Genomic DNA, 25,816 nt, shown 5'->3' with positions numbered 1-25,816 from the left:
TCATTTTGACTAATTTTCTTGTCCAGTCTTTCAAACTGACTTTCCAACCACTGCCCGAATGTTATTTACAAAGGACCTAGATAGGTAAGAGGACAAAAGAATAAGTAGGGGGGGAACAAACCAGTTAAATGTTAACTTTAATGTTATTTAAGTTAAAACATTTCAATCTGTCACCCTTGAAAAATGAAAAGTTTTATGAAATGAAAGTTTATTTTTCTGAAGCATTTTAGTTTTGAAATTTGGTATTGACTGTACAGTGTCATTTGCAGTGAAACTTCTGCTATATAAGTAGCATTACTGCAATAGGGGATTTCTCCAGGTTACTGTGAATTACTTATTTTTAAACCAGCAGGAACCACAGGATTCTGTGCAGCTGTGGGTAGTCTGAGGCGTAGTGTATTTTTTTTACAAAAAAATAATGATCTAGCAATTTGATTCTTCCTCTTCTGCTGAACAAGTCCTCAGTAGGTTAGAGCTAAACCAATAACAGCACGAACATTTTGTTGAGCTCTGTCATATCGTAGAGGACTATTATCAAAGGCTAGTCATTGCTCTATGAGCAGTATTGTTTTGGAAATAACATCATGTTCCAAAATGCACACTATCTTTTAAGTACTGAATATTTATCCTGACGTTTTCACCCTCACCACAATGACTACACTGCCTAGAGAAGGCCCATCATCACCAACTTGGGCAACCAGGGTGAGGTAGTAAATAGGCCCTGGTCACTCGCCCATATCCCAAGAACAGATTGTTAAAAGCTTTCCATTCTCAGCATTAAAATTGACTGGTCAATCACATGGCCAGGCAATATTTTAAAATAAAATGAAACGAAATGTCTTGATGAGATATACCACCATTTTATGGGATTAGGGTATTTTTGGAGAATGAGAAATTTATTAGCTACTCAATTTAAGAAAGAATGGATAGGAACTGATTAAACTGAACCAAGTACATGGCAGGTCATATGCTTTGAAATTAGGAAGTGGAGTGTTATTTTAAAAATTTACATATTTAACTTTGAATTAGAGTCCATTCTATAGATTTCTGGGAATGGATTGAGTGTTAATGAAAATGGTTAAGTGGTATTTTGTGTAGATTAACAGTCAGCTTATTTGGTCCTGATGACCTTTGTAACTTCCTACAATTCAAGTTAATGAGTCTAGTCATATGAATGTTCCTGTGAAATTCTCTAAATGCAATTCCTCCTCTTACCTTTTTCTAAATTTATCAAAATCACTCCAACATGCAACAAATTGTTCCATTGTTTCAAAATCTTCATTTTCACTAAATGTCTAATGTTCATTTATTTGATTTCTCCATTTACAATTGAAAAGATGCTGAGCAACAGTCGTATTTCCTCTACTGGTTGCTTAGAATGTATACCTTGTAAGAAACAATCCCTTTTTCATAACAGCTGCAAATTTAAAAACAAAAAAAAACAATTTCCATAACCAACATAAAATCAAAAGATGAATCTGGTATGACCAGCTTATCTACTGAAAGAGTCAAAATATCAGCAAATTAAAGTTAAACATCTGACCTACGAAATAAGAACTGTCTATTACCCTAAATCTAAATATTCTTGTCTGCAGTGGTATTTTATTTTAAATGATATTTAGAATAAAGAGCAAATGGTTGAAACGGTGTGTAAACTTATAGCTTGTTTGTTGCCACACAGGTTTGCTAATCTTTTTGGTACTGGTTTTACTCCTCTTGGGAAAAAAAAAGAGGTTGCATTCTATATTTTGCAGTCAAGAACAGCAGAAAAATAGAATGAGCATTCCCTCATTGGCATGAACAGGGTTAAATGATTTTACACCACTATACACTGAAATAATAACATTTATTTTGTATCAAACAACATTACAAAGTTGAATCCTCAGTATCCAGTTTCAGGACACTGAATGGAGAGGTGGTGGGGAAAGGAATCAAACTTTATTTTTTGATGCAGCGTGCAACTCTTAATGTCGCTGTATTTCACATTTTCTACAGAAGAGGATGTTTCCTATAATCATTTTAAACTCAAGAAAAACCTAGATTAATACAGGTGTGGTATATAAGTTTTAGTGTTTAACATTCTTTAAGTAAACTTGCCAAAAGTAGGTGAACCCTACAGAAAATTGTCATAATTTTTAAGAAACGTTCTGTGTGTGTATAAATGGCTGTAATGGTGAAAATGAAAGTACAAATTTTTTTTTAAACTTGTTCCTCACTTGCAGAAAAGAACAGCATTAGGAAACAAATTTGATACTTTGCTATACAGATTTCACTTTTAACGTCTGATTAAAGCCAGGTTAGGCAAAAGGAAAGAGTAGGTTGTTTTAAAATCTGTGCTTAAGAGTTTCTTCATGTGCAACCCATCATTATGGTTGTTACTGTTCACAGGTGTGGCCAATTTCCTGTACACTTGGAGCAACACTTGGATTCACTATCAGTCTTGTCATCGCACCATTATGGATATACTGGCACAAGAAACACCTCACATACAAATGCAGATGATTTCAGCAGCTGTTGAGAAGGCTCTAATACATTTGGTTAAACCAACTCCATTCCGAACTATGCAGAACCACATGTGGGTAATCGGCATCTCTCCAAGGCTATATTTTGTAGAATAAAAATGTTTACTTTTCTTGAACACTGTTCCAGAACAGAATAAGTATTTCTGTGGCATGCCTCAGATGATTTGCTTCCTAACTTAAAGGGGGGAAAGAAAATTGTAGCTTTTGCAAATGAAACAACCCCTGAGAATCTTTGACATTGTACTTTCCAGGGAAATAAATTCCTCCATATGACATCAATTTGCTATTATTTTCCAGACAGTACAAAACTTGTGCGGTTGACGATGAATCTAGATTACTTCCATCTTTAGCTGCAATGCACACATTATATGTAATACAAGCACTATTTTATAGTTGCTGGAGGGTTCTTCACAGTGGGCTGGATCAGCTTTTGTTCCTGTATCCTCACTCATGTGATCATACAGCAGTTTATACATCTTGATCCAAGTCTTTTTTTCAAAACATTTTTCTTTGGAGTTAGAATGGCTATTATGGCTTCATCAAAGACAGTCTTCAGTCCTTTCTGTGTTAATGCTGAACACTCCACGTAACAATATGCTCCAATCTGTCAGATGGCAAAAAGGAATGGAGTTATATTTTACAAATTTTGTTGCAATGGCAACAGAAAATTAGACAAATAGCCAGGAGGGTTATTTCATTTGTAAAATCTTAACTGAGGAAAACAACTTGAATGTAAAATGTAATTCCTCTATTTAACCAAAATCACCACAGCATCCCTATCACTTAAGTTTGCTTCCTCTGATTATCCTAAAGGCACTGACTTATTCTGCAGTGACTTTTCCAAATGGCTACACTCTGAACATAGAGCAGTAATTTTTAAACTGTGGGATATAAGGTTTGGCCAGATGAGGTCCAATCAGCGCCAAAATCTGCCTTGAAACCAATAGAGCCAATACAAGCTAGTTCTTTTGCTTCAGTATCAAACCTGATCCTGGCTATAATCGCATTTCTTTTTGGTGAATTGCACCAGGTGATGAGACATCAGCAGGAATGCAACCATACTCAAAAGCCCAGCTGAGTCACTGACAATAAAACCCAGGAGGATAGGTAGCAAACTGAGCCAAGGGAAATGGAGAGGATGAGGAAAAACAAACATGCCAACAGTTCCCCAGTTAAAGTTAATTGCTCCCAGCCATGGAGTTGAACAAGCGCAGAGTTAGAACTAAAATCTAAGCTGATTCTTGCATCACTCGGTGTCTAAGGCCAAACCTTGAATGAGCCTTGCAACTTAGTACATTTTGTTCTGCTGCAATTGGATTTACTCATTCAATTCCACAGACATCTACTGTTAAGTAGCCTGCAGTCTGATTGCTGATTTTATTTAATCTAATGACCCGTTTATATTAACAATCACCACTTTCAGGTTCATGGTGCAGACTTGGTTGTATAAATAGCTACTATAATGGTCAACTGAGAATTGACTGCTCTTTTCTCAGCCCACACACACACTATTAATAAAGCTTTGAACCTTGGTGTGGTTTTGATGAAAATGGGAGACTAAAAGAAATTAAAAAATCAAATTCAAATACTTTGGCATTCGTTCAAAGTATTATGGTAATGGCTCATCGAACATTTTAAAGAATAACACTGCTGTAGGTGAAGGGAAAATACAAAGCTGTGAATCCTGGTCCTTTTTTTTTAAAAATAAAAATCAATATTTTAGGAGTTTTGATATGCTCCAATCATTAGCATGTCCAGTTCAGAAAGTAACACTGTTGAATAGCAAAATCTCAAGTGAAACACTGTACCCCCTTTGCCAACTTCTCCCCTTGCTCTGTAGTCACAGGCTTTTCCTTCAGGGTATTTAGTCTAGTTAAAGTTCTTGGGTCATCACGAAGATCAATCTGAAAAACAATCCATACAGAATATGAATTTCAGACAAATTTAGAAGTCTGTTGTTGCACATTTTCCAGATATTTCAAACAACTGAGCTTTTGCTGAAAATTAATGTTCTAAAGCTTCCTTTCAAATGGATTTCATGGAATAGTTCCTTCATTCATGGTACTTTGGTGTGAATCCAACTGGTCGCACTGCATATTGTTTTGAATAACCAGGATTTAGAATTTTACAAGTTCAGGATAATATTGCATCAGTTAGCACTGGCTTTTGGTTCATAGAGGTGTAAGTTCTAGAGCTAAGAGTATCCGTCTTCCTGAATCCCTTCTTTGTCCTACTATTGTGACAAGGTGTTTAAAGAAGAAAATGACAATTTTTATTTTGCAGTATTACAATTATAGATATACCACTCAACAGAAGTTACTTTATTCAGTCAAAGTAGAATATTCAGTTGCTAAGCAAAATGCATTACCCTTAGGGAGCTATGAACTTGATGGAATACGGGGTTTGTATTAGTTCAAATTTGCTACACTCTTAGGATTTTAACATTACAAAATGCTCTTCTCCTCAGTAGCATATTCAGACAATTTTAAATCATTGAATGCGTACAACACTGGGAGGAAACCTTTCAATCCATTATGTCTGAATGAACAATTCACCTCATAGTACTCCCATGCCTTTGGCCTCACCACCTGCCAGATTTCCTTTTCGGATGGAAAAATTCAAATGACCCTGTTTCCATCACATGCAGACAGCGTATTCTAGACCTTAACCACTTACTGCATGCAGAATGATTTTCCTCCATTGTTTCCTCTGCCAATTATGTAAATCTGTGCCCTTTGGTGATCAATCCTTCCACCAATAGAAGCCATCTTTTGCTCCATGGTTTAGAATAACCCTTACCAAATCTCCTCTGAACACCTTTTCTCCAAGTCTTACCTCCTCTCACTTTCTACACAATTTACGTTCCTCATCAATTCTATTTTCCACACCCTTCCCAAAAGTGTGATACCCAGAAATGGTCACAGTGCTCCAGGTGAGGCCAAACCAGTGTTTCAAAATATTTTATTTGAATTATTTAGATATGTAATGGCACAGCTCTGAAGCAGATGAGTCGTGAACCCAGACTTTCCTGGCAGGGACAATATCACAATGCCACACAGCCCTAAAAACTAGTGCTTTATTCCCTTCTGCCTCTTTTGATAAAACTAAATGCATTATTATCTGTTCTCTCAAGCTTTCCTACCATGATAGCTGCACACGTAAACCCTGGTACCACTTTACACAATACAACTTTCTCCATTAAATTTCTTATGCCACTTATCCCCCAATTCTAGCAATCTGTCTAAGTCCTTAGATTATTCTGTTCACAACTTACACTCTCCTCCACACAATTCACAATGTTTCCAAGTTCTATATCATTAGAACATTTTGAAATGTTGCCATTTACCCAAAAGGTCCAGGTCATTAATAAATATACATCAGGAAAAGCAAGAATCCTAACACCAACATTAGGGAGCTCCACAAGAAACCGTTCTGAAGTACAAAAAACAAATGTATACCAAAATGTTTCCTATCATTGATCATATTCATGCTACTACTGTCCTTTTTGTTCGGCGAGATCTAAGTTTGCTCAATATTCTATTGTGCCGCATTTTATCAAGTTACCTTCATAAAGTTTTGGATACAACAAACAGCAATATTCTCAAATCGGTCACCTCAAAAAAACTCTTAAGTTAGTTGAACACAATTTGCCCCTCTCAAACAATGTTGGCTTTCCTAATTAACCATTTAAAACCATAAGTAGGAGGAGTGGAAGGAAGGCCTTTCGGCCCATCGAGTCCACTCTGCTATTCAATCATGGCTGATGGGCATTTCAACACCACTTACCTGCATTCTCCCTGTATCCCTTAATTCCTTACAAGGTTAAGAATTTATCAATCTCTGCTTTGAAGACACCCAACGACCCAGCTTCCACTGTGCTCCGTGGCTATGAATTCCAGAGGTCCACCACTCTCTGGCTGAATAAATGTCTCCTCATTGCCATCCTAAATTGATCCCCTCTAATTCTAAGGCTGTGCCCATGGGTCCTAGTATCCCCATCTTTTGGAAACAATTTCCCAGTGTCCACCCTTCCTAAGCCATGAATTATCTTGTAAGTTTCTATAAGATTTCCATCAATCTTCTAAACTCTCATGAATACAATCCCAGGATCCTCAGACGTTCATCGTATGTTAGGCCTACCATTCCAGGGATCATCTGTGAGAATCTCCGCTGGACACACTCCAGTGCCAGTATGTCCTTCCTGAGGTGTGGGGACACAGTATTCCAAATGTGGCTTAACCAGAACTTTATAAAGTCTCAGTAGCATATCACTGCTTTTACATTCCAACCCTCTTGAGATAAATGACAATATTACATTTGTTTTCTTAATCATGGACTTAACCTGCAAGTCAACCTTTAGAGAATCCTTTATGAATTTTCTCACCGTTTTTAGAAAATAGTCCATGCCGGTGTTTTTTTCCAAAGTGCAAAACCTCGCATTTGCTCACATTGAATTACATCAGCCATTTCTTGGATCACTCTCCTAAACTGTCTGAATCCTTCTGCAGCCTCCCCACCTCCTCAGTACTACCTGCCTGTCTGCCTAACTTCATATTATCGGCGAATTTTGCCAGAGTGCCCCCAGTCCCCTTCATCCAGATCATTTATGAATAAAGTGACTATTTATCCAAGTGACTATTAATTTTGTCCCAAATTATCATTTCTAAAATCCTCCCACTCTGAGTGAAATGAATGGAATGTTAGTGTTTTGGTGCAGAAGGCCATTTGGCCCATCTTGTCTGCACTGGGTCTGAGCATTTTGACTTGGTACCAAACTCCTGCCTTTTAGTAAAAACACTTCACATTGTTTCTATTTAAATACCTCTCCAATGCTCTTTTGAATGGTCTCCATTGAACATACCCCAGACAGTGCATTCCAGACTTTTAACTACTCAGTGAAAATGACTTTTCCTCACTTCGCATTTGCTTATTTTGCACAACACTAAATCTGTGCTGTCTGATTCTCAATACTTTTATGAGCAGAAACAATTTCTTCCTATATATTGTCCAGACCTCTCAAAATTTTGAAACTTCTATAAAGTCTCCTTTGCCCTCTCCTCTCCAATGAAAACAGTCATAGTTTCTCCAGTCAATTTTCATAACAGAAGTTTCTCATCACCAGAGCAATCTCATAAACCTCTTTTGCATTGTTTCTAATGCAGTCACATCCTGCTAAACGTGTGGTGCCCAGAACTATACACAGAACTCCAGCCGAGCTCTAACCAGTGTCCCATTTAGGTTCAGCATGACCTCCTTGTTCTTGTACTTAGCTCTTAGTTATGAAGTGTAGAATACTGTAATCTTTATCATCAGCTGTCTACTTGTACACCTTTACTCCTAGTTGATGGGCAACGTGGTTGCTGAGTGGTTACCACTGCTGCCTCTCAATACCAGGGACCTGGGTTCGATTCCACCCTCAGACGACTGACTGTGTGGAATTTGCACATTCTCCCTGTGTCTGTGTGGGTTTCCTCCCACAGTCCACAGACATGCATCTTAGGTGAATTAGTTAGGTGAAATGCAGGTTTACAGGGATAGGGTGGGTGGGAAACTCTTTCACAGGTCAGCAAGGATTTGATAGGCCAAATGGCTGTAGGAGATTCCATGATTCTGTAGATTACACCAAGTAATGCAATGTTATTATTCTTATTCTTTGGCTCTAGCCAAATCAATTCTATCCTAGAAGCCTCCAAAGCATCTCCCATACTGCACAGCACTGCTCAAAAGAGCCTTTAAATTTTCCTATTGTCTCTAAATCATAGAAATTTATAGTATAGAAGGAGACCATTCAATCCATCATGTCTGTCCTGACTCCTGAAAGAGCTACCCAGCAAATCTCATTCTCTTACCCCATCTCCGTAGCCCTTTAATTTCATCACTTGCAAATTCTGAGCTGATTTCCTTTTGAAACCTCGTATGGAATCAGTTTCCACCACCCTCCCAGTTAAAGGTCCCAAGGACATTTTGACAGTGACTGAAATGTGTGTACAGTATATTGGGGGGGCATACGTTGACAGGAAAGTGAATAAGTACTCAAGGTAGGTTGAGCTATGCTTTGTAGACGAAAGCAAGGACTGCAGATGCTGGAGAACAGAGTCAAGAGTGTAGTGCTGGAGAAAAACAGCAGGTCAGGTAGCACCTGAGCAGTAAGAGAATTGATGTTCCAAGCATTCCTGATGAAGGGCTTATGCCTGAATCGTTGATTTTCCTGCTCCTCGAATGCCACCTAACCTGCTGTGCTTTTCCAGCCCCACACTCTCAATTGAGGTATACCCTGTGTCGTTCTATTAACTCCGACCTGCCCTTCCTCGAGTCAAGTAATATTTATCACTTCAACATAATAATCCAATACGGACTCTGGGCCTACAACCGCCCGATCTTAATGAACCATATTCTATGCATTACATGGAGATACATGGAGTGACATCACATGTTGTTGTACATCTATGTACCTGCGCCCCCTGAACAATGTCCCACAGCCATTCTGTGACAACGTTGACCCTAGCACCATGGAGGCAACACACCATTCTGGACTCCAAGTAAACCTATTGAAACACATGTCTGTTCCCCTAACTAAAGAATCCCCTATCAGTAAGTAACACCCTTTCCACTTTCTGCCTCACCCCCTGAACAGACAGGCCACCCACGATGCCACAGGATTGGCTCTTGTTGTACACCTTTCATACTTCCTTTTGAACAAGGAAATAATGTCTGCAATTGTCAAACCTCTGGCATTGCCCAGAGTCTTTGAAAACTTACAGCCAGTGCTCCTGCAATTTGCACACTCACTTCTCTCGGTATCCATGGATACCTTGTGTCTGATCCTGTCTTATCAACGTTAAGTGCAGACACCCTCTCCAATGTTATCAATCAATTTTAAACTCATGTGTCTGAATTACTTCCTCTTTCAGCATGGTCTGGGCATCTTCCTTGGAAAGGACAGAAGTAAAATGTTCATTTAATACTTCAGTCATGCCCTCGATGTCTGTCTGCAAACGTCCTTTCGGTTTCCAAGTTGGCCCATTCCTCCTTTTACCAGAATTTGACTTTTTAATATGCCTACTGAAGACATTTTCATCCAATTCAATTTTGTATTAGCTGCCAGTCTTTTCTCAGTCTGTTTGCTTATTTAATTTGCTTTCTCAATGCACCTCAATCCTTCAATGAACAAACTCTTGATTGTAGTAGTTTGCAAGATGGTTTATAGTCAGTAGAACTGGTGCCATAAATATCATAAGATTATCTGAACATCTTTTAGAAAATATGTAGTCAGTATTCAAGCATCAAGGTTGCATTGAATTACTCAATTATTGCGATCTCCCCCCCACCCCACTAAAGATTAATCAACAAATTGACACGTTAATCATAATTTCAAATAAACTTCAAACAATGCTGTTACATCATGGTACTTTCATTTGTAGAGATGGACAATGGTAATGTTTCAAGAATTCTGTAAATAGGCCTGCGTAGTGTAGGACAAAGCATGACTCAATACAGCAAAAAAAATGTAAATGGGATTAAAAATCAAAGTTTTGAAAGACTGGAACAATAAATCTAATTTTGAGAGAGTGTATAATTGAAAAGCTTTCCAAAATGACATAAGCATTTTCCATGTTTAGGATACAAATAGACTGATGAAAAATAATCTGACCCGAAGAGCAACAATGACGTGGCTTCAGAGACCAATCTTTGAAATCTAGTTCGCTACTTCTCAATGTACATGCTAAAATCTCAATTATTTAACTCAAAAACAAACATGCCGCCACTTAGACTACATGAAGCTCCTCAGAGTTACGCTAAAGGGAAAACAAGTGAAATGCCACATGTAATCTATTAATGCAGGACTTGGCAAAACAGAAATCAACATTAAACATAGCAAAATTAAAATTTGCAATATGCACTGGAAAAAGATTGCTTCGCATTTTCCTTTAAATTGCAATAAGCATGTCACAGTCAGTTATCATCATGTGAAAATGGTCAAGGACTGAGGGCAGATCAGCATCTGGTTCTATATTACAAAGACAGACTTTAAAAGAAAATATCCACATTAGACTGAATATAAAACATCAAGTGCTTTGCATTCTGAAGATGCTAACAAGTGATTTTAAGGTTATAATCTAATTTCAAGTTTCAAAGGCATTCAAAACCAGGCATGCAAATATTGTGAACCCTTTGGTCAGATATCTGCCTTATGATCACTTCCAACTATCCATTACTGTACATTTTAATAGAGATTGAGATAATTTTAAAAGGTTCGAATGAATCATTCAACACCATCAGAAAATTTGAGGGAATATTGCTAAAACTGCTGAGTATTTTAAAGTCGTCATTTTATTTTTGGTAATCAGACACATGAACAGCACCCAAAAGTCTACTTCACCTACTCAGAACACAGCCCTATATCTGATGAAAGGAAGACAATTATGAAACCTGGTTAAAGTGTTAAGAACTTTTTGCAAACTTAACAGACAGGAGATCAGTTTACACAGGTATATGGAAAGCACATATGGTTCCAGAATACCCATTTGTGAAGAATAAATTTATATTTTAAAAAATAAATTTGTGATATAAAAAGTTTGATACCAATATAAATCTTCATGATTTTTGTCAAAGCTAAATGGGAGCATTTTTTTAAAAAAAGCAAGTAATTTGGCAATGCCTCAGCATTCTCTGCAGTGGAATCAGAAATGACTGCCCATTCACCATATGGTGATTTCTCTGTTGAGTTTTCAAAAGAGATATTCAGTGACTCAAATCAGAGTACATTAATCAGCAATGCAAATCAAAAAGAGTGCTGAACTGTGCAACAAATCTGTATCATTAAAGATAGATTAGGGCTCATTTGAATTTTAAAATTGTGTATTATCAACAGAAATTGATGCTTTAGTGTATATGAATGTACAATAATTAATTATAATTCAATCCAGCTTTTTTTATGGTCTTAAATATGTAGCAGTCTTTTTAATAAGAGTGTGTTTTCAACTTTGCTGACATTTTGACTGTATGGATTGACAGATTTCAGAGTCAAATCACACCAACTCAGCAATGTTCTTCCATTAGCATGATCAAAGTTCACTAGCTTGCTCACCTGCCGTCATACCTGGTTTTGTTACATTATTGTTTTAGTCATGTTTACGGGTGCCCTGACATTTCTTCACGTTTGTTCCACACAGCAAGACTTGGGTGTTAGTGTTACTTTGAATTTGATTGATGTGCTGTATTACAAATTTTGCAACAGCAGGGTAACAATTTCATATGAACTTTTGTTCATCAGAATTTTCAGATTTGAACACTTAGCTCACCAGCGACTCACGTAAGTGCCCCAGTGCATCTTCTATATATAAAAGCTGAGTCAACAAATATTTTCTCCAGCAAGACCAAGATTATAAAAGAATAACCAAAAGTGTTGGAACTTGAGGCCACAAAATTGATGTGGTTGCCAGTAACGACAGCTGATCAGCACATGTTTGGAAACCCATGGTGACAATTTTCTTTCGAATGGATAACAACTCACTCGATGGATATATCTGGGAGTACTTAACACTGATGTTTTCTTCCTAAATTTACCTTCTGCTTTAACTCAAGCATTGTTGGAATTGAATGCTTGTGCCCGTTTCCTATCAAGAACATGTTTGTGTTGGATAATGATGAAAGCAAGCATTTAAACAAGAAACAATTATCATTGTATTTGAAAGCAAAGTTAGATTGAATACTCTTAAAAGAGTAGATTTCTGTGTATGTATGATTAAAATACCTTGCCTTTGATCAAATGGCAAAATGTCCTGAATCATCTGTGCGCAAATGTGACTGGGAGGTAAAAGGAAAGTACTGCAGATGCTGTAAGTCTGAAATTATATATTGGAGAAACTCAGCAGGTCTGGCAGCATCTATGAAGAGAGAGACCGAGTCATTGTTTCATATCCAATATGACTCATCCTCAAAATTCCAAAGAACAATCATATTGGTCTTGAAACATTAACGCTGTTTCTCTCTACCAGACTTGCTGCGTTTCTCCAACACTCTATTTCTTTGAGGGTTGTTTATTACAGTGCAGAAATTCAAATGAATTGGTTCCCACAATGCTGTGTTCTTAGAGTTAGTTTCAGCATCAAATATAAGAAAATGATTAATTCTGATATTCTTCCAATGCAACGCGCCCTAACTGATTATTTTAAAGTTATTTTTTCCACACTTCATTCTTTAAAAAAGGGGCAAATCCCAAACGTATCAAAAGAATTAAGATGTGAAGATGGGAGAGGTGAAATGATAAAACTCAAAATCAAAATGAAATAGGATTATCTTTCCAAAAGCAATGATATCTGAGGCCTTTCTAATAATACGAATGTGTTTGGATAATTTCTTCCAAACAAACTCCCATAGGCCTTCATTAGTAAAATGTGTTAACGATTATTTTGATTTGGGTAAATTAGAGTCAATATTTTGACATGAATATATTCACTAGCATCATTTATAACTGAGAAAAGATTTCCGTCACCATGATAAATAGACATCTGTGTTTCTAAACTTGTGACTGAATCTGATATTCTGTGAAACTAATGCACCACAAACCTTTCACATTCATGCACATAATTATCACTACGTCTTCATTTAAAAAAAATATTCCAGGTAACAAAACAGGCCTTGATTTTATGCTGAGATTGGATTTCATGCAGCCCAATGCAATTTCAGGGGGCAAACCCACCTCTGCTTAACTGCCGCATTCCCCATTTTAATTTTTCAAATGACTGCCTTTTATTTAACCTGAGGGTGACAATGAGCGATCCTATGAAACAGGCCGAGGTAACCAAGACTAGCTCTGTACAGATTGCCATTATTGCCAAGGAATGTCTTAATACAGAGGAGATTCTCCTAACCAGCCTTTAGTATCTCATGGCAAATCCATCAGCCAGTGACTTAAAGGCACATAACTGTCTGATTACTTTGGAGTCACGCATCTTCCAGGAGATGCACACCCCAACAAGAGAGAATAGCAACATTAAAATTCACTGTATTCACCTTGCCCTGGGTTCAACAATGTCCACAAGTTAATTCTGAGATGTTCTATAAAAGCTGTGCTAGCAAATTTCTAGTCCAGGTTGGTAAATAATTAGAGAAGACTTTACCTCATATCTAACCAAAGCATGTCAACGCTATCAGAGTGTACATTAAGAGTTAAGATGTAGCACTTGCAGGTATGAGTACCAGGACAACAAAATTGCAATAATTAGATACTGTGCAGGTAATTAACACTTGCGGTCTTGACATACCTTCCGCATTACCCATCCATCTTGCAGTGCCTACAACATGCAATGTTCCAACAAACTGAAGGACCTTGTGAACTCTCAGTCTCTACCATTCGTAAGGACAAAGGTTTCAAATGGATGTTCAAAGGACATCCTGAACAAGCAAGCTTCCTTCGAATAAAACACAATGCACTACAGAGCACCAACTGTTCAGTCTAGTTCTCTGCACAGCACTTAACTACACCAAATAACTTGATTCTTATTGCTAAGTTGGATCATTGCTCCTCCCTCAAATGCAGATGGATAACCAATATGAGAATAGTCCACAACATCCAAATGACCTTTGGATACTACCTCCTCTGAATTTCTAGGCGAGGACTTGGTCTTCCATTGTAAGACATACATGGACACACCCTTCATACTCATACCATCACAGGGACATAGTCTACTGGCTGCAGTCTTCATTGCTACTGGTAAGAACATATTTCATTTGTCAGACATGGAAGTTATTTCGACTTAATACATTTAATGCTGTTTTCACAATGGAACAGACCCCTGAGAAAAGAAATGTAATATGATAATAAAATGCCTAATTTGATTTCTCAAAACATTTCAAAGCAAGCAAAATTGTGCATAACAAACTCCCTCAAACACCAGTGTGGATAAGTGTTTATTTTAAAATGAGATGTCAATTGAGCAAAATAGTTGGATCTAATAATGAAGTACCTTTGAAGGTTAGGTTATAGATAAAGCAAGTTCCTCTGTCAAGTATGTTAAAATGTCTCATGATCTTGTTTTTCGTTCCTTCTAGTTATTGTTACCCTATTTGAAAGGAAAATAGGTCTAGCACTTCAATGATATTTCATAAAACTATTAAGGTTGCAGGAATCAGGCCATTTGTCTGAGAATGTCTTCACCTGCTGTCTGAAAGAGCATTATGACTAATCACCATTCTTCCATATTTTTCTAAAATCATGAATATTGTTTCTATTTAAATAACAATCCAAAGCTCTCTTAAATACCCCAATTGAACCTGCCCTCATCACATATGTCCAGGAAATGTTTTTCAGACAATTACTCGCTTATTGAAAAAGTCTCTTCTCACATTTCTTTATATCTGTTCCCTCTCATTCTAGATTTAACTACTGAACTTTCTTCATTTTACCCCCTCCTAAACACTGTAAGAGGTTATTTAGGTGACCTGTTACCTGCCCTCTGCAATTGCCACTCCAGTTAACCAACAGAAAATATACATCATTATATATTCCAAGTTTCCCTCACTGTCATTAGATATGTAGACAATACCAAAAAATCAACATACTGTTTAAGAATGGGATCTTTCAAATCCATTAAAGGCATGGCTTATTAAACACCAAACACCCATTGAGGGGTGACACCTAATAATATTCCAATCAGTCATAATTTTAGTGCACATATTATGGATAGTCCCAAACAGAATACCAAATAAAATTTAATGGTTTCTTCTAACTTACAGAATATACTAATCCAATTTCACAACACGTTTACTGCACTATATTTGCTTGTTGAATTCTTCCTTAGGGTAGATCCTATTTCAAGTCTCACATCCAGTATTTAGAGCTGCTTTCATTTACAGAGTTATCTGGACTCCATCCTGGTCCCAATCGTTTTGATTCAAAAGATGGGAATACTATTATTGAGCTATTGGTCACTCAATATAAATGCATAAACCCGCTGGATGTCACTGCTTATTTAGAGAACATATCCTAATTTCTTCTTGCTGGGGCTGTCTGAACCAAGACCCAAATCTTTCAGCTTTTGACTCAGACAGAAGTGTTATCACTACATCAAAAGCTTTCTCCCTAAGCTACATTAACCAACTTTAAATCTTGGCTTGAATCAAATGCTTTGCATCTAATATCCCAATGTCTAAAGAAGCTTGATAGTGTGTATCATTAATCTACCATACTGGAAAAATAAAACCAAGTAAATTCACGTATTACTTACATTCTACTTTATACAATAACATATCTTTCCATGTTTTTGTTCAACTAAACTCGGAGGATTTCTAAAATAAATTATTTTGTCAAGTGACCAATTCAATACAAACTATAATCTTAAATGTTATTCTGTCATCAGGATACCATTAATTAAAAACTAAAAATTGAAATAATTTTGCTAAAAATTCCCTCCATTGTCATTTAGTGATTTGTTTCATCTTGCCCTTATAAACAGATGTGTAAAGGTTGCCCACAAAGCTAAATGTAATCAGCTAGCTCCAGTAAAAGCTAAGGTTGTGGCATTATTGAAGATTTATTGTACATCTTTTAGTTTAAAGATGTATTAAGCAGCATTATTCACATGATTTAAAGATACTCTGGAGCATGAAGTGAATTAATAGTATTTTGCAGCAATCAAATCAGTACCAAATTATTGATGCTAAAAAAATGAAGACGTAATGAAGACAAAAGAAGAGTTTAGGCATTTTTCCTTTTCCCGTAATAATCCTTACGGGTTCCAGTGTAAAAACACAAGCTGAGCTTTACTCATTTCTACTATTCCATTCCCTCCCCCAAAAATCTCTTTGATCTGACAAAGTTGAACAGTCCAGGCAATAGGCCAACTGTAACAAATGCTGTTTCGTGTTTAACTAATGCAAAGTTGCAGCAGGGCAAATCAGCAAGGTAAGTAATGTGGGAAACAAAGACTAAAGTAATTGCCCTTCCCACTAGATCTAACAAACCTTATCCCTCTCGTGCCAAGTGATTTCAAGTTATGCCAGTCAACAAACCAGAAACATCTGTTTGAGAAGTTAGAGCTGTTAAGAAAAGGCAATACAATACTTGACTAACAAACTTAGGGAATGGTACCCAGAGTCTTAAGTTGTAAGGATAGGAAATAATCACCAAACTAAGCTTAACAAAGTTTGCTAGTAGTTCCTATTGTAGACACATTAGATATATGTTGGCTGGATGAGTTATATAAGTTTCCAAATAGATGTACCTGTGTTCCAACTAATAGGAATGGAACATTTGGTGCATATTCTTTAAGTTCAGGCACCCACTCTTCCCGTACGTTCTGAAATGAGGCTGGATTCACGACCGAGAAGCAGATCAGGAAGACATCAGTCATTGGATAAGACAAAGGTCTCAGACGATCATAATCTTCCTAAGGAATCCAAGTTATTGTAAATGTTAAAAAATACTGCAAATATTGGAAATATTGCATAAAAATAGGATGTGCTGGAAGCATGGAGCATCTCCATCTACATCTTTTTAAAAAATAAGATGACGTTTCAGCTACTTCTTCCACTCAACGGTCAATACTCAAAACCATTTATTTCACTTTATAACACTGACTGACCTGTGTACCATGTGCTTCAACCACTTTGTGCTTTCATTAAACAATTGTGTCCAAAATAAGGATTCAGGACATTTTGCATGATAAGAAAACCATTACAAACATTGTACATATATTCTTCTAATGATACTGTTTCAGACAAATTAATTTTTCATAATCGGAAAACCAGAAGCACATTCAGATGCGTACAGGTATGAAACAGGAGAACTGGGTATTAATCAAATACACACAATAATGGAAATTACTATGGTACTGACTCACATCTGATTGAAAAGATGCCTTACACTTTTTTAGTTGCTTCTCATGCAGAAGAGCAAGTACCAATTGCATAGTTTGCCTAAACAGAGTTTTAATAGCATTGCCCAGTGAGTTATTTCAAGCTAGTGGAGTTGTGGCTACATGAAAGGATAAGCTGTCACAATGTCCCAATTCTTGGTTTTGAGTTTTTAACTTGGGTGTCGAGTACCAAATAAAGAATTCAAAAAGGCAAGACTCTGCCAAGAAACATTTCATGAGGAGACAATAGTTTTTAATCCAAACTGCTCGATTGAAATCAGGTACACCACTCCAAATAGGGAAAATGAAGAACAGAAGCAAAGTTGATATTGGAGACATGGTTTGTAATATTTGGGTAGTCAACAAAGCATTTTCAAGGAGAAAGTGAGATCTGCAGATGCTGGAGTATCAGAGCTGAAAATGTGTTGCTGGAAACGCGCAGCAGGTCAGGCAGCATCCAAGGAACAGGAAATTCGACGTTTCGGGCATAAGCCGAAAGGCTTATGCCCGAAACGTCGAATTTCCTGTTCCTTGGATGCTGCCTGACCTGCTGCGCGTTTCCAGCAACACATTTTCAACAAAGCATCTTCCTCTAGTTCAATAGTCTACAGCCAAGGATAAAACTATGAAGTTGTACAACACAGATCCTTCTGCTCCCTGGCCAAAGAGTAAGCTTTGGGGTTTATAAGCGGACAGCATTGCATAACAGGGTTTTATTTAAGCATTATTGAGGCTCATCTGTAAAAAGACTGGAGCTGCTACTTAAATCGCTTTTCACAAGTTGGTAACTCAATAACAAAAACTAAAATGCTCTAGTGCCCATAATATAAATTAAAGGAAGTCAATAAAACATTTTGCAATTTTTAAAATTAATTTTGCTACACAAACCAAAAGGCAATTGTAATACTATTCTGCAGCCCGAAAGCAAGTCCTTGAAGGTTTATTCTTAAATTGTCCAAACAAAAACTTTGGTTTAGAAAAGTGATATTAAAAACATTTATTGCATATTATCCCAAATACTTTCAATTCTGTTTAACAATGTATTCCTGTTATTTTAAAAAACTTTGCACAGTCCATTCACTCTTCTTGTGAAATTACTAATTTTGAGTTTATGAATATTCAAATTCTTCCACTCAAAAATAAGATTTAAAGTTATGAAAATTCAGTTAATTAAGCTTTGTCCTAACCAATCAAGATGTAAATTAATATCAATTATTTGGACTGGAGATTGGGCAGAGAAATGTTTTCTGTCAAGGGAATAACCATTGATGTGATGTGACAGTTTCTGTTTTTCAACACTAGTTAGATGCAAGGAAAGAAGGGGAAGGTGTGGAGGGGAAGCAGGACAAATCAACTATGAATTTCCCCTAAAGGGCATCTGTTCAATTCATTTACATTACATACGATGGAATCCACCAGCGGAAGCTGCTGGAGCAAATTGAGTCTCAACTCATAACTTCAAAGTTTTGACAAGCAATTGAAACCATTGCAACTGGAATGGTACTAAAGCATATTTAAGTATGAAGTTAATGTCACATAATTCAAAACATCTAGAACTGAAAATGTAGTGTTTGCACAGACGTGCTGTAAAAGTTTCCTACAGAGTTAGGAGAAAATAAAAGAAAAAAGGTTCATTTGATTAATTTAAAGGCTACTCAAGATTTAAAGCTGTCCAATTCAAAGAAAGATATTTAAAACTCCTCTCAGAGGCTTAACTTTGGAAAGTATTGAAAAATAAAACCATTAGTTTATAGACATAAAGGCTGCTCTGAAACATAATGCATACATATATTAAAGTGTAGAGAAAAAAATTCTCTAATATAGAAATTATAAGTTTAATCTTTTAGCTTTAGGGAAAAAAAACATTGCAGTAGAATATATGAATTTAAAATAGTTAGGTTACCAATTGTAAAGTAATTGACCATCTGTTGCTTTCATGCTCGTACACTTAATCACGGCAGGGTGAGTCAATCAAAACCATCTGCCTGACACAAAAATAGATGGCGAGCATGTGGTCGCATTCCAACAAATATCAAAATGTCAATACATTGATAGCTAGGGAACAGAAAACTTGGTGAAACAGTGTTTCACAAGTATTTTACATGCAAAAAGACGACAGAATGTAAAGGTTTTATTGATTGCAAAAAACCCAAGTATAATTTGCAAGCTTATTCAGTAATTATAGTTAGTCAGCATATAAACATTCTACTCTTGACAAAACTATAAATACAGAAGAGCTTCCAAGCAGTTTTTTTTTTCAGATCGTAACATTAGGGTATGGCTATTGATATATAAAAGTAAAATACCACCAATCCACTTTCACCGCCCCTTCTAATCAGCCCACAAACCAGATCCATACTAGCTGAGGCCATGCTTTCTGCAGATGTTCATAGGTCAGAATGTTTCAGCAGGAAACAGTCTCTTGCAATGAATGCCTGCTGCAACCTTTCCAATTTTCCCCTTTATAAACACAGAAACCTTTCTTTCTAAAAAAAAATGTTGGGGGTACAATTTCCACTAGTTTACTGGAGTAATTTCGGTACAATTTAGATAGAATCAGCCAGACCAGCGTAAAAGAGTGGAGAATCTGTGAATTGAGTTAACCCAAATTCATTTTTTAAGTGTTCCTCCCCTCCCTCAAATTTTCTGCTTGTTCAAGATTCAATTTACCCAGATCTAGCACTGTCCACATAGTGAGCATACCCTTGGACAAATCTGAAAAATTCCATAAAATTTGATGAATGAGAAAGGAAATTCAAATTAGATTTCTTTTCTTCAGCACGTGGACATGTTTCCAAAACAAAATTATTTTACTCACTAAGAAACTGACCTGTATACAACAAAATTATTAAAATGATTCTGTACAGTTTATTTCAAACAGTAATTTTAAAATCAGAGTATGCATTACTGGGAGACTGGACAGTCTTACTAAAATTAAGCCCATTCTCATGTGCTATCTTGGTTATCAAAATCCCAATTTGGACTGGTTAATCCAATTTTATTCTATTGTTCAGGTAGCTCGTTTAAAAATGTAATATTTTAAAGTGCGGGCTATTGTCAAACTTTAAAATTTGGCAAAGTAATTCATTAATATCACAAGTGGATCCAGTCTTCCTTCATACGTGATAGTAAGGGATTAGGATCTCATAGACCAACTCCCATAGACAAATTTCTGAGCAGTTACACAGACCGAAAATCACTGTTACAGTCAACATAAAGTCCATGTGTCACACGAAGACCAAACCATGATGAGTCCAGAGCTGCAGAATTTGCTATTACACCTTTAACTATATTTGTTTTGAAAAAAAATGTTGCTTAACGATATTAATTGAGTAATGCTGAAATATTTAACTTTCCACCCAAATAAAATGTAATGTTTTAAATTTGAACAGGCCATGTTTAGGAGAATTAATGAAACGTTGTGCTGATTATAATGAGTGTAATCAGCAGTTTAAAACAGCCAATTTCTTGAGTAGATTAACAACTAACTTGGCATTAACCGCTAAAAATAAATATGCCTACTTGTAATGTAACAATTACATGTTACAGATAACAGGTAGCTGCATCTTTTTTGTAAGATTACATTTTTGCAAACCATATTCTTCATTAAAAGTGGCTTAATTTGAATTTTAAATAGATTTTTAAAAGCATTAAAATTTGCATTACATATTATATAAACTTAAGAAATTGTACATAAATTATTTGCAGACATAGGAAAATGGGAAGAGTAAAAACACAGCTAGAGCATACTGATCATTCATCTCAGATTGAACAATACCAGAGAAAATATTGCACACCTGATTTTTAAAAAAAATCTACTCTTTGATTCTATAAAGGCTCACATGGTCATATATTGAACTGAATGATAGAATTTCCAGCAATTTTAGATGCAGCTCTATTTCCTTGTGGAATTTTCAAAATTTACTGTTGTCTCCTGCACCATCACCCCCCACGCATATAAAAACTTACCTTTTTACACAAAGCACTTATCTATTAATTTGAATTCAATAGGTCGTAATTATTAATAATATTACCTATCCTTAGCATAGCCTGGCTCATATAAAGTCAAACAAATGAGGATTTATTTGCACATATTAACAAGAAACTCTCAAATCCAAAAACATATTATCAAATCTCAATATCTTTCTGACTTATGATGTACTACCATCACTATCATCCAACTTCCTCAGCTCTTCTTTGGCAAATCACCATTTCAAAAGAAAAATGCTACCTTGATTGTCAAAGGGTTTTTTTTTGTCAACTTATATTCAAAACATTCTTAAGCACCAAAGTGCTGAAAGTCAAAATGGGACATCTGGAGGGTTGGTGAATGATGGGTTCAATAGGATATTTCCTTAACCATTGAAATTTATCAACATAAAACTAAACTAAGCCAAGGATAAAGAAGGAAATAGGGTTATTTAAGAGTTAAATTAGACACAGAGAAAAAGAAAAAGTAAGAGTGATTAAGAGTGAAGGGAAAACGAAGACGAAGAAGAAAAATAAAACACTTAAAAGCAACAAACTCTAAGAACATTTTACTAACCATGGGGGCGAGGCTCCCAAGTTTTCAATCGTTTCTTTTATGACCCTTTAAACTAGAATTTGAATTGTAGGAACATATACTTTGTTAATAAAGCATCCTTAAAATGTGAAATAGCAGTCATAACTTTCTGTGGAGAGTTCAACTCATACCTATGGAACAAATCCAGCAATTTCACAAGGAGGTTTGATGGGGAGTTTCAGTTTTGCCAGGCGAACAGTGATTCACAACTCATGGCCTAGTGCTTCCTCACCACAAATTGCTGGGGGTGGGGGCGATGGTGTGGTGGTTTAGGTATTAGATGCAATGATGACTGTATGTGCCATTTTTTCCCAACCAGTATTTGGGATATTGGCACTTTATGTCATCACAGCTTTAAAAAAAACCTTCCCCAGGGAATTCAGTTCAAATAAAACAAGACATTTTCACTCAAACTAAGGAAACAAGTCATGTCACATTCTGTCATAAGCTAGTTATTACAGATTGCTAAACTTCCCTAAACTAAAACACATATCATACAATATACATAAGGCCAGAAAACGTTTATTTTTTTTAAACATCTTACCTGTCCTGCGGTGTCATAAAGTCCAAGCAGATACTGTTTACCTCCCACAGTGACAGTGACTGGTCAAACAGGAAGAGAATATATAGGTATAACTAGTTATACGGAAATACTACAGTAAAACTGGCACAATAATGTCGCAAATGTTTCTAATTAATAGCGGATGGAACATGCATCCAAAAGGCAGACGTCTGATTGAAAGACTATAGCCAGACAGTGAAACTTTACTGAAACTTTCCCAAAAAGTTTGCGTTCAGCTTTAGGAGCTGGGATCAACTCGCAAACACCAAAAAAAAGAAATCAAAACTTACTTCAATTCTTTTTAAAAAAAAGAAATGCAGCTAGAGATTTCTAAAGGAAATAATTACCCGCATAATGGTCGAACACAGTGGGCACATATTCCTCTGGAAAAGCATCGTTTGCGTAGCTCATCAGCAAACAAGTTTTGCCCACTGCCCCGTCTCCGATCACCACACACTTCAGCATACTCCTCGGACCTGTTCCATTGGCCATGGTGCGGCAGCCTCATTGATTCGGCATCACCTTCCCACCAGGGCATGGCAAAGGTGCCATTTTCCACATGTTCAGGCTGTTCTGTGCTTCTCAAACAAATGCATTCCAACCGCACCACCTCCCTCCCAACCCGCGAACAAAAAGCCAAACAGGGGGCAAAAAAAACCTTTAATGTTAACAAGATGAAAAGAGTACTGGCGGCGACTTTCCTCTCCGACTGATTAGATGTGTCAAGAGGACGAGTGCTGACAACATAGAGAGGTTGCTCGCTGCCCACACTCTCAGTTAGCTTCAAACAGGAGAGTTTGCCACATCTGGATTCTCTTCCCGCTGCAGCAAGCGGAGGTGAATGGCAAATCTTTACCCTAAAAAAAACTCTGTGCCTCCCTCCCCACTCCAGTCACTTTTCCTCCTGCGTGCCTGGCTCCTCTCTCTGTGTGTGGATGTGTTGAGTGTGCCTCCTTTCCAAACCCCCTCCTGGCCACTGGCCACACTCCAGCTGCATTGTACAAGCAGCCCCGAAGTTCGCTTGGCTGGGGAGGTGGGAGGGAGGGTGGGGACTGCGGCTGATTGACAGCCCGCTCGGCCAGCCAGCAGCCCACATCGGCCGGCCTGAGCCAATGTGTAGAGCGCTAGGGCGAGTGCTTCCCATAGCACAAACCGAGAGAGAGAGTCATTGTATCATTGCTGCAGATATCATGTGACAAGAAAGTGACCTCATCCATTCCGAGCAGCGCTGAGATTTAAAACAAGAGTCACAGCGACACTGCCTATGAAGCTAGAATACCATTTGTAAGATCCCCTTCCTGCAGACAAAAGACCCGCTAGAGATATAATTATCTTTCACGTCCTTGTATTGTTGCGAACCGGTCATGTTACTTTTTAACACAACGTCACAGCAATTGCTGGAGTCTTATTTCAAACAAGGAGATTCCGCCTTAAGATGCTTTCCATTGGATTGTGTGTGTGTGTGTTGTACAGTCTGCACTGTTCGTCATTAACTCGGAAAATCGCCTGCCAAATCCTAATGTCACCCCTAAAACTGGGAGGCAAGAAAGCAGTCAGGGGGACAACTCTCCTTCCAATTTTCCCTTCACTTCGCAGGCCTGCAGTCAGTGAGCATCTCTTCAGATAGAGCCACGCCGTCTGGTTTTGGTGCCCACTGCCTCCCAGCTTAATTCAGGGAGCAGGAAGCTACAGTCAGTCTCTCCTAGGTCATCGAGAGGCCATTGATCCAGTCAAGACAGCTACCGACATTTCATAACCAAAGTCAGAAATACTCTAATTCCATTTCTATAAAACATTTCCTGATACGACTGAAATTTGCATTCATTAGCTTCAACATGTGCTACCTTGTTTCACTGCGGTATTCAAGAACAAAATGTCCCCCATAATGCCAATACAAGCCAAAATATTTATCTTCCACTCATACAAGTAACTGAAACATCACTGCAAACTGATTTGCGATCTGCCATTTCATTGTTAAAGTCCACACCTACTAAACTGAGTTTCCTTTCCTACATCTGAACTGCCTTGAAAACAGCTTTTTCTCTGTCTCTCCCTTCCCCACTCTATTCACACTGAAGGTGGAATTCTTGAATTTTCCACTTCTTCCTATAGGTTACCCAAGTTACGGTACTAGAATAAGCTTTTCATTCCAATTGGCATGTTTATGTTTTATATGTGTCTCCTACCAATCTATTTCATCTGACCCTATCAGCAAATCTTTCCATTTCTTTCTCACTCAAGAACTTATCTAACTTCCCTTAAAAGTATTTAAGCTATTCAATTCAACCATCTCAAATGGTACCAGGTTCCACATTCTAACTATTCTATTCCACAATCTATAAACTACAAGCTGAGTCACAACTGCACCAAGGCTCATATCTGCATCATACATATTTTTGCCATATTCCACCAACTTCCAACATTGCAGTGAATTAACTTTAGTATTTGATACAGAAAATTAAACTTGTTGAAAAGTTCAAGTCTCCTCTGACTTTTCTTGATTCAAAACTTTCTGGCAAAAGACCGCTCTTTAACAAATCATCTACTAACATTCTGTACATGCACCAGTCGACATGCAGTGAGCACAAATCTGAAGTCTTTGATTCTACAGCATTGCAGCACTAAAGGCGCAGGTACCGGTGCTGAGGATTGAGGGTGGGACTGAAGTTTTCTGTCAACAGAAATCTTCAGATCAGGAGTCTTGTCAAATTATTTTTAAAAGTGAATCTTGCTATTTACGTCAGTGGTTATAATCTGTGCAAATCAGGGAGAATGCAAGTCACAAGCAGAAACCTACAAATTGGATGGAAGAACTAATAACACAATGTATGGAATTGTAAGTCCATTGTAAAGGTCGGAAATAGGCTGTGCTTTAATAATGAAACACAAATATCTTTATCAGATATTTCAAGAATTGCTTGTGTGTCATACAGTACTTGCTACAGTTAAGGATGGAGTAAAGAAGGCTGAATCATAAATAACAAAGCAATGCCAGGCTAGAGAGAATTAAATTGCACTATAAAAATAAAATATCTGATATTTATAAGAAGTTAATTACTTTTTCAGTTGTTTGTTATTTGGTTGTGAACAGCACCAGAAAAACTAGATTTATTGTCCATTCTATAATGGTGTTTGTGGCTCTAGTCCTTGAATTACTATAGATCCTCTGATCATAGTTCACACAGTAATGTTAGGTTGAGAATTCTGGGAATCTGATTCATAGATAAAAAGGGAACAGTGGTAAGTGATCAAATCAAGTCAGGGAAAATGCCTGATTTGCGAGCAAACTGGAGGTGATGGTGTTCAATTT

General features: G+C 37.1%; 2 protein-coding genes across 3 annotated transcripts in view; one reads left to right on the top strand and one right to left on the bottom strand.

Annotated features, from left to right (window-relative positions):
• The window catches only part of pigf (phosphatidylinositol glycan anchor biosynthesis, class F), a 69,528-nt gene extending 66,733 nt beyond the window's left edge, over positions 1 to 2,795 (top strand). For both annotated transcript variants that reach the window (XM_060831391.1, XM_060831389.1), the window contains one exon: positions 2,389 to 2,795. In XM_060831391.1, coding sequence (XP_060687374.1) covers positions 2,389 to 2,518 — 130 coding nt within the window. In that variant the 3' untranslated portion in view covers positions 2,519 to 2,795. The remainder of the gene's footprint in view (positions 1 to 2,388) is intronic.
• Positions 1,833 to 23,548, bottom strand: rhoq (ras homolog family member Q). Its single transcript, XM_060831392.1, has 5 exons — positions 22,854 to 23,548; positions 22,489 to 22,547; positions 16,748 to 16,912; positions 4,331 to 4,426; positions 1,833 to 3,126 (listed from the first exon to the last, which is right to left on the bottom strand). Exons 1-5 carry the CDS (start codon positions 22,996 to 22,998, stop codon positions 2,971 to 2,973), a joined length of 621 nt encoding a protein of 206 aa, XP_060687375.1. The 5' UTR covers positions 22,999 to 23,548; the 3' UTR covers positions 1,833 to 2,970.
• Between the last annotated feature and the right edge of the window lie 2,268 nt (positions 23,549 to 25,816).

The sequence above is a fragment of the Hemiscyllium ocellatum genome, chromosome 10 (assembly GCF_020745735.1).
Source record: "Hemiscyllium ocellatum isolate sHemOce1 chromosome 10, sHemOce1.pat.X.cur, whole genome shotgun sequence".
Lineage (NCBI taxonomy): Eukaryota > Metazoa > Chordata > Chondrichthyes > Orectolobiformes > Hemiscylliidae > Hemiscyllium > Hemiscyllium ocellatum.
Note: the sequence above shows the minus strand (reverse complement) of the source record. Positions and strands in the feature narration are given on the sequence as shown.

Excerpts from the sequence above, each read along its gene's own strand:
- rhoq (XM_060831392.1), bottom strand. The coding sequence starts at position 22,998 with ATGGCCAATGGAACAGGTCCGAGGAGTATGCTGAAGTGTGTGGTGATC. Across the intron at positions 22,548-22,853 it reads TGTGTTCGACCATTATGCGG|TCACTGTCACTGTGGGAGGT; the intron begins GTAATTATTTCC and ends CTGTTTGACCAG. Across the intron at positions 16,913-22,488 it reads TTTATGACACCGCAGGACAG|GAAGATTATGATCGTCTGAG; the intron begins GTAAGATGTTTA and ends TGGATTCCTTAG.